The sequence below is a fragment of the Macrobrachium nipponense genome, chromosome 28 (genome assembly GCF_015104395.2).
Source record: "Macrobrachium nipponense isolate FS-2020 chromosome 28, ASM1510439v2, whole genome shotgun sequence".
NCBI lineage: Eukaryota > Metazoa > Arthropoda > Malacostraca > Decapoda > Palaemonidae > Macrobrachium > Macrobrachium nipponense.
The window spans coordinates 49,178,731-49,188,730 of record NC_087217.1 but is presented as its reverse complement, the minus strand read 5'-3'; the positions used below and the strand labels follow the sequence as shown (position 1 = coordinate 49,188,730).

Sequence of the window (10,000 nt, the reverse complement as noted above, 5' to 3'; positions counted from 1 at the left end):
TCTAAAATGCAAATAACAGAAGATGTAAGCATAAAAATTAAAGCATTAATAAAACTGCAAAAAAATAAAGGATTCGAAAGGACAAATAATAGAAGATGCAAGCATAAAAATAAAAGTATCAATAAACCTGAAAAACAATAAAGGATTCGAAAGGACAAATAATAAAGGATGCAAGCATAAAAATAAAAGTATTAATATAATTGAAAAACAATAAAGGATTCGAACAGGCAAATAATAGAGGGTGCAAGCATAAAAATAAAAGCATTAATAAAGCTGAAAAACGATAACGGATAGGAAAAGGCAAATAATAGAGGATGCAAGTATAAAATTAAAAGTACTAGTAAAAATGGAAAAAATAAAGGAGAGGAAAAGGCAAATAGTAGAGGATGCAAGCATAAAATAAAAGTATTAATAAAACTAAAAACAATAAAGGTTGGAAAAGGCAAATAATAGAGGGTGCAAGCATAAAAATAAAAGTATTAATAAAACTGAAAAACGATAAAGGATAGGAAAAGGCAGAGAGAGAGAGAGAGAGAGAGAGAGAGGGTGGAGGCGGTTGACCGAATGTTCTTTTAACAACATTTTTTTTCATTTTCTTCTTTTTCTTCTTCTTCTTCTTTTCGAACTGAAGATGCCAGGCACGTAGTCCAAAGGGCGCTGAGAAGAGCCCAAAATATTAGGGGGCGGTTCGTCCAACAGCCCACGCGTAATTTACAAGTATCGCCAAGAGCAGTGGTACGAAATGGCGTCTACAAGACCCGAGTGAGTTCTCTCTCTCTCTCTCTCTCTCTCTCTCTCCATGTTTTTGCTTCCACTTCAGACAAAGAGAAATTCAGGCGAGTGTTGGAGGCTGCGGTGTTCATGTCTTTAATAGCTCTTCTGTATGATGTCGAGAGGACTTCTTTCTCTCTCTCTCTCTCTCTCTCTCTCTCTCTCTCTCTCTCTCTCTCTCTCTCTCTCTCTCTGCCGACATTGCACACTTATTCACTTATTATCTATTATTATCTTTTAATTTCCATAATTTCTTTTTCGTTCGATCCAAAGTCTTCTTGTATTCTTTGGCACATGCATTAAAAGAATAATATTTAGGAAGGCCTTTGAAGGTCTCTCTCTCTCTCTCTCTCTCTCTCTCTCTCTCTCTCTTCTCTCTCTTATATTCTTTCTTATAAGTTTCTGTGGAAAATTAACCTTTACTTCCCTCTCGGATGGTTTCTGTTAAAACCTTTCCTCTTTCTTCTCAAACAAAACTCTCTCTCTCTCTCTCTCTCTCTCTCTCTCTCTCTCTCTCTCTCTCTCTCTCTCTTTTTTTAGTTTCTTTTCCACCTTCCCAATTGGTGACCGTAAAAGAAAACCTCTCTCTCTCTCTCTCTCTCTCTCTCAGCTATTCATGCACCTCAATCACCCACGCACATAGTCCCCTCCCCCTCCCCACCCACACACTCATCCAGCCCACAACCCACACCGCCCCCGCCCCAGGAGCCCGCCTCGTCATCTTCAAATTCATGTTCAGCCTCCTGAAGGTGCAGTTAACGACAGCATTGGTGGCCCTAGAGCTCTCTCACAGGGACTGCCCTTGGGATGGAGGAAGATAATGTTGGCAGCTAGGGGCGTTCGCTCCCCGCCCCACCCCCGCCCCCCCAAAGAAATTTTCTTTTATTTAGGAATAGAATTCGACGGCCTCTTAATGTGTAACTGTGGAGAATTGGGACTTATTATCTGAGGTAAAACAATTCAAGAATAGTGTAACGTATGCCTTTTAATGTCAATTTGTTGAGAGAGAGAGAGAGAGAGAGAGAGAGAGAGAGAGAGAGAGAGAGATAGGAGGGGGGTGGACTCTTTGCAACTATTTGACGACAATACATAACTGAAATTATGTATAAACGAGTAATCTTAATATTTACTTATTAGGTTTCAGTAGCTATGAGAGAGAGAGAGAGAGAGAGAGAGAGAGAGAGAGAGAGATGTTCTCTCCATCTTCAATCATTTTAGCTCCTCTCTTATGATTTGAAATTCATCAATTGAAAAAACAGAATTGGCGTAAACTACAACACAAAATCGTTTTATAAAATCATAGTTCTAATACACCCATTTTTCTTGTAATATTTAATAAGTACTGCTGCTACTACTACGACAAGAGAGAGAGAGAGAGAGCCTCGGTTCTTGGTCCTTGTCTTCCTGGAATAAGTAAGCTCATTTTACATAAGATCCTTCCATCATTATACAAATAAATAAATCTAATATCAAAATACATTTTTCAGATATTCATCCATGATTAAAGTCATTTAATTGACAAATTCTTAACATGAAAAAACTGAAAGGTAGTACTCTTGTTTGAAAACTGCCAATAATGCAATGCTAGTCGTCAGTAAACAGAACAAGGCGTGATCCAACCTCCATCATACTTGGGACTCGTGCAAGATTTTCCCCTCATGCATAAGTTGTAAACATTATATCCCTAACTTTGCAACGTAAATTAAAAGATGCTAAAATCTACGGTCAAATGGGGCGTTGTTTCACCAACGAAAACTAAAATGAATACGCTATATTTTATTAGCAATAATTTTTCTGTAATGTTTAACATGGCCATTATTTATTTTCTACATTTTCATTCTAATAAATAAATCATAATTATCCTATCCTAAAATTCCTGTATCTTTAACTCGACGCCAAACACCTTTTGCAGACCTGTTTAGACCCTGCCATAGACCTTTCTGAACCCACCAACAAAAACAACAACAACAAAGTACCTTGTAGGTTTACTCCCCGAATAAGCGGAAGTTAATGGATTTCTCTGCCTGAAATTAGCCAATAATCGCTTTGCCTTTAATTCAGTAAGAGGAAAGATTAATTGATTATCCTCTTTATACGAAATTAACAAAATAACTTTTTTTTTTTTTTTTTGTTCGCTTGAAATAAACTAATACACAGAAAATATTTGTTTCTTCATAATGAAATATTAACTGAACTACTAGTAAGGAGTAAACAGATGTATGTAGTCAACAATAGCTATAACTATTCCGATACATAAACCCCAAGGAAGGCATGAGAGACTTTAATTGACGGACTGATAGATTAATTGATCGGTTTAAGGAACGATCGAGCTCCTCCAAACTGCAAGGTTGATAGACTGATGGATTTAACTTCGATTCAACGGCGTTAAAAACTTCAAACCGATCGAATATATTTCTTTTGGGAGATTGACTGACTGACAGCTCAATCGTTTACCTATATACAAAATAGATGATTGATTAATTGATCGATCCGACGACTGACAACTTACTCGATTATGCGGAGTAGAAAGATACTGACTCATGGATTGAATCTTAATGGACATTAAGAAAAGTTAAGGAAACTTATTTACTTTGTTTTTTTAATGTTTTAAAAGTATATGTACACTGAATTCATGTACGGGGGATTTTTAAGAGATACAAAACTTCACTATAGATCATGTTCCTCGTCCCAGCTTCGAATGAAAAGCAATTATGGAATGATTTAGACACTTTCTCTCCATTTTCATTCAATAAATGCCAAGTATAAACCAAAACGGCGAAATTGTCTGGATGTAGATATTCGACGACAGAATTTTCAGCCCAGCTAGTTTTCTAATATGGGATTCAAAGAGGATCGTTCTTTTCAAGTCTTTTTACATAATCTTCTCAAATCTACGTGATTACCTAAGTCTCTGTTTTTTTACTCCTCTATATTTCATTAATTCAAAGTAATGTTTATTCTTAATATTCAGACCAGGATAAACCTTCACTCTTGAGCAGCTCTAGTGAAATAACAGCTGCTGACTTTTCAGGTCATCAATTCTTCTGTTTTACTTTCTAGTCTATATCCATCTGCCATAAGGTCTGGTTTCACAATATACTGCGGTTAAATAGGCCAGCAATTAGCCCTTATTCCACAACAGTTTTGGGAATCATAGCCATTCTCAATGATCCATCACTCTAATCACTTCCAATCGTGGCATTACAGCATTCGTAAATAATTTTAACGACAGGTGACGCGTATATGTAACCTGTACTTTACAGGTATTTCAGTGTATATAGAAATCATGTCGTATTTCAGAGACGTGACGTAGTCAAGTACAAATTTCTTATGGGAAATTAAATACTTTAGAGAGATATTACTTTCACGTCCAAGATGGCAGCAAAGTACAGTGATGGAAGTTTGAGGTTTACACCAATGAAAGCCCTGACAAAAATATTTTCTTCAATGATCAACTGGCAACTACTCTTCCATCACGAAATCGCCCTATTTTATTTTTAACCAGATTCAACCAGTTCGAAACCTCGCCTACCCCTTCCCAGGACCATAGTCTCCCTCCCCTCACCCCTACATCAAATAATACCATTCCAGAGTTCCGAATGAGAAATTACTGAAAGTCCTAAAATTTTTTTAAAATCATCAATTGGCAACTCCATCATGAAATCATCGTATTTTTCTACCAGATTCAAACAATTTGAAACCTCCACTCCCATACCCCAGCTCATTGTCCCTCCCCCCCTCCCCCCCCCCCCCTCCCCCAATCCCTTATCCCCCCCTGAAATACCCCATTTCCCACCACACACGAAATAACCGAGTGCTAAATAAAATTCTCTAAATGGCCAACTGGCAACTGTCTTCTCCATCACAAAATCATCGTATTTTTCGAACAGATCCAACCCATTCGAAATAAACTCTCCCCCTACTCCTCCTCCTCCCACCATCCCCTATCCCCCACCCCTCAACCCCTCCCCCTCTTATCCCCCTCTTTGAAATACCCCATTATACCCCAACCACACACGAAATTACTAAAAAAAAAAAATCTATAAATGGGCAACTTACAACTTTCTCCACCACGAAATCATCTTATTTCGGGGGGGGGGGGGGGGGGAAGAGATCATCCCAATTCGGAACATACCTTTTCCCTCGCCCTCCCCCCATCCCCTATCCCCCACACTCCCCCTCCCCTTTCATCCCCCCTGAAATACCCCACTGCAACCCCACACAACGAAATTACAAAAAAAAATTTTTAAATGCGCAACTGGCAACTTTCTCCACACGAAATCATCTTATTTTTCGAAGAGATCCAACCAATTCGAAACATACCCTCCCCTCGCCCTCCCCCAATCCCTATTCCCCCACCCCAAATCAAATACCTCATTCCTTTCGCCTACAACATCTCTCTGATATCTACTCCATGATCGGGGCGACCTTTTAAAAGAGTAACCTTTTCCTTAAGTATGGGTATGAGCAGTCACGTTCACAGTTAACAGCCTGCACGTCTTCCTCGAAGAAGATCGCCCTTACTATACTATACTATACAGTCTGTACTCTGTAGTGACTGGGTCCGCGAGGGGAGAGGAAGTTCCCCATTACAGTTCGCGTTCTGTGACTCGCAGCATTCATTACGTATCTGGTAATTAGTCGACTGCAGTGGGGCGCCGTGGCTAGGGCGGAGGAGAAGTACGAGGGGAGTTGGATTCTGCTTCCTAAATTTCAAATTTTTTATGCTCTTAAATAGGTATAAAGGGTGTATGTATACACCCTTTATACCTATTTAAGAGCATATATATATATATATATATATATATATATATATATATATATGTGTGTGTGTGTGTGTGTGTGTGTGTGTGTGTGTGTGAATTCCTAAATAATTATTATATATATACTATCATATATACATATATATATATATATATATATATATATATATATACACACAACAAAATAAGCGTGACGGACACATCGACGAACGAACGGACAGCAAGAGAGGACACCTATATTCTCTGCAATTTTGTCGGTACGAGCCTATCTGTCAACAATAATCGACACCAATTCAAAGAGCAAATTTGTAAATATCAATAAATAATGATCGATGCTAAGAAGTATACTCACTTGTAAACAGGGCATCAAACTCAACTTTACCTGAAATGTGAAAAAGGAAAAAAATATTAACTTACATTTATATTAATGGTTCGACAAAAAAATCTTTTAAAAAATATTTATGCGCTCATAAATGATACTAAGTTTCCTCTGCATGGCACAAACTATATATTGTACTTTCACGTTTCCAAAACAGAAGTTCAAGCACAGTAGATCATCTGATCGTTTCTGGTAGTAATTAATGTACAGTGCAGTTTAGTAAATACATTTGTAATCTAGGGTTAAAGGTTTTACAGAATAATCATATCATATGATTGCAAGAGAATTGTGGGATTCCCGTAATAAGTTCAGTAGAAATAAGACGGTAATTGTACCTTTTTTGAACAGAAACACAAACAATCAGGAACAATCTCTCTCTCTCTCTCTCTCTCTCTCTCTCTCTCTCTTTCTCTCATGCCGTATTTCAACAGACAATAACTTTGCCCTGAACAAAAGTTTGTAACAAAGCATGCAAAATAAAATAGAAAAAAAAATAATATCGCAACCCATCGCTAATAATCCAATACCCAGCCACTACATATTCCTCTCCCCAGCCAGTATACGAGATCTCCCCCACCATTAATTCAGAGGTCCCTTCCATTAACCAGTAAAACCTCGGCGAGATAATAATATCTCCGCTCCGCCACCACTATACTGCACACCTCTCCTATACATAAAACTTGGGTCAAGCAACCATTTCTTTCAAGCAGAGATCACGAAACGTCGACCGCCTAATTAAAAGCAATACGGTCCTGCATGCATTCATTACCCTTGAGTGATGCATTGATGCATTTTGCATTTTCCGTTACCGCGTTAATTTACAGGTAACGGTAAAGCTGTTCCCTTCCCTGTTTTTTTTTTTTTTTGCCCCGAGAAATATGTCATCGTTTCGAGAGATGAGATGAGAGGGATCGACAGAGGGGTGACTGAAAGGGTGACTCTCTCTCTCTCTCTCTCTCTCTCTCTCTCTCTCTCTCTCTCTCTCTGTCTTTGTTACTGTTCGGGGGATGACCTGAGAGGAATCCAAACAGGGTCACAGGAAGGAAGGAAGGGTCCACGTGAGTCTCTCACTCTGTCTCTGTCTCTCTCTCATGAGGGCTCTCTGACTCTCTGTCTCTCTCTCTATCTCTCTCTACGTCCCTAGCTTACTGTCTATATCCTGGGGATACGGACACTCTCTCTCTCTCTCTCATGTGGACTCTGTCTCGGTCTCTCTCACTCCCTATTCCTAGCTCTCTCTCTCTCTCTCTCTCTCTCTCTCTCTCTCTCTCTCTCTCTCGTATTAGGGGGTGGGGCCGGGTAATTTATTATATACAGCACCGAACAGGTCATAAATTGAAAGAGCCATGTGGCGAACGGTTCATTAACACACGCGCCAAATTAATCTGCCGCTAATGTGAGACGGGGTGGCTACGCTCGCACCTCTGCTCTGGAAGCTGGAAGCTGAAGAAAGAAGAAGAAAGAAGAAGAAGAAGAAGAAGAAGAAGAGAAGAGGAGGAGGAGGAGGAGGAGGAGGAGGAGGAGGAGGAGCCGCTAATATGAGACAGGGTGGCTATGCTCCTCTGCTCTGGAAGCTGAAGCTGGAAGAAGAAGAAGAAGAAGAGAAGAAGAAGAAGAAGAAGGAGGAGGAGGAGGAGAGGAGGAGGAGGTGGAGGAGGAGGAGGAGGATGAGGAAGGAAGGAGGGGATTTGGGGGTGGAGAGGGAGGGAGTTTAGAAGGCAAAGGATAGGGTTTGTTTTGGAAGGGGGAGGGGGTTGAGAAGTAAAGTGCTGGGTTTGAGAAGGAAGGGGGAAGAAGAAGAAGAAGAAGAAAAAGAAGGAGGAGGAGGAGGCGGGAAGGGGGATTTGGGGGCGGGGGAGGGAGGGAGTTTACAAAGCAGGGATTGGTTTTGGAAGGGGGAGGGAGTTAAGAAGAAGGGGGAGGAAGGGGTGAAGCTTAAAGAAGACGAGGAGGAGGTTTTGGGGGTTGAAGGGGTTGAGGGGAATGGGGAGGGAGAGGGCAGAAGAAAGAGGGGAGGGGTGTGGGAAGAAAGAAAGAGGGGGTGGGTGAGAAAAAAATGAGTTGAAGATAAAAGAAGAGAAGGGAGTTGGGGGTGTTCAGAAGGAAGAGGGAGGGGAGGGAGGGTGAAAAGGAAGAAAGAGAAGAGGGGTGAAGCTAAAACAAGAGAAGGGGGTGGGGTTTGGGAGAGAGGGGGGGTCTAGGGACGGGGACGGGGGAGGGGGTAAGCAGATACATGAGGGGGGCAAGAAGGGGGAAGAGTTAATAAAGTAAGAAGTTAAAACAAGATGAAAAAAGGGGCTTGGGGGACTGGGGGGTGTAAAAAAGGAATGGGAGGGGGTGTAAAGTAAGGAGGAAATGTGAAGGAAGGGAAAGAGGGTGAGAGAAGGAAGGGGAGGGAGTTAGAAGGTAAGGGGGAGGGGGATCTATAAGGAAGGGTAGGGGAGTTTAGAAGGTAGGGGAAGTGATAAGAAGGAGGGGGTGGGTGGGGGAGGAGATTCGAAGGAAGGGGATGGAAGTTTAGATGATAGAAGGGATGAAACTAAAAAAGGGAAGGTTTTTTTGGGGGAAGGGGTTTGAAGGAAAAAGGGGGAAGGGGGTTGAGAGGAAGGGGACGATGCTCTCGAGCTGTCATATGACTCCGCCTATAGGTTACATTGAATGGGATGCTGCATTTGAACTACAGTCTTATATTCCCTAATGTCGGGATTATCTTGGGATACTTTCTTAATTATTATTATTATTATTATTATTATTATTATTATTATTATTATTCAAGAGGCCCACGGAAGTTCATGTCTTTTAACGATTCGAAACAGGTCTTTTATGTGGGCAGATGCAACTCAGTTGAGAATTTACTGGATTTCCTCTTTTAAAAAAAAAAACACACACACACACACTAAAACCGGGAAAAAAGAAAGTTTCTGAAAGTGTGAATAGTGAAACTGGCCTAAATGCCACCCCAAATATATAGTATTTGGCAGACAGGGGTTTAATGAATGAGGTCAGTTGACAATAGCAATACCCGAATATGAATGGGGTCAGTTAACGATAGCAATATCCGAAAATGAATGAGGTCAGTTGGCAATAGCAATATCCGAAAATGAATGAGGTCAGTTGACAATAGCAATATCCGAATATTAATGAATGAGATAAAAGCGGGTTTTTTATAAGTCTAGAAAACTATTCTGACGAGATATCACTCAAGTGTCTCAGAAGGCAACACAACATCTAGAGAAATAAGGTCAACAATGTATCGTAGTTAGTTTTTATATCCTTAACAAAACAAAAACAAAAACAAAAAACAAAAAAACAAAAAAAACATCCTGGAATGTCTGTATATTCTAAAACAAAAATCATTAAGTGTTCTGAATACTGTAATTTTTTTTTTATTGTGCAACGGACGGTGATGAATCATCTATAATAGTGATATTTTAGTAACATTCATGGTGATACTCCAGAGATACTCTGCAAATGGCAGACCAAACATAGCAACGTAGAACAGACAAAAATCTAATTGTTTTAGCATGTTCATTCATCTATTTATCTATTTATCAATTTATTAATTTATTTTTCCTTTACCTTCTCTTACTTCCTAATGAGCGACATATTCTTTGGAGGTCAGGGTGACACTGTCCCATAAGAATAAGGTTCATCTTCTGAATAATAATAATAATAATAATAATAATAATAATAATAATAATAATAATAATAAAAATAATAATTAATTTTAGTTGGGAAAAACTCTCTATCACGAGAGTTTATACAATGTTCTAAAGGGTCCACAATAATAAACGTGTTAAAAGTTCGTGTATAATTTATAAAACGCTTTACAGAAGTTTTCGAACCCTTCTCTGGGTTATTCTTCCAAAAAAAAAAAAAACTAAAGAATTTCTTTTGGGCTGAAGATGAACCCAGTGAAGGGTTCGAAAGCCTTTATAAAGTATTTATGAATTATACACGAACTTTTAACATTCTTATTATTGTGGACTCCTAAGACAATAATAATAATAATAATAATAATAATAATAATAATAATAATAATAATAATAATAATAATAATAATAATAATAACGTTTCATGAAGCTGG

General features: G+C 39.2%; 1 protein-coding gene across 1 annotated transcript in view; it reads left to right on the top strand.

Moving 5' to 3' along the window:
* LOC135201181 (male-specific lethal 1 homolog) overlaps positions 1-10,000 on the top strand; it is an 87,238-nt gene that overhangs the window by 63,829 nt on the left and 13,409 nt on the right. Inside the window, exon 5 of the mRNA XM_064230058.1 lies at positions 7,315-7,607. Coding sequence (XP_064086128.1) covers positions 7,315-7,607 — 293 coding nt within the window. The remainder of the gene's footprint in view (positions 1-7,314; positions 7,608-10,000) is intronic.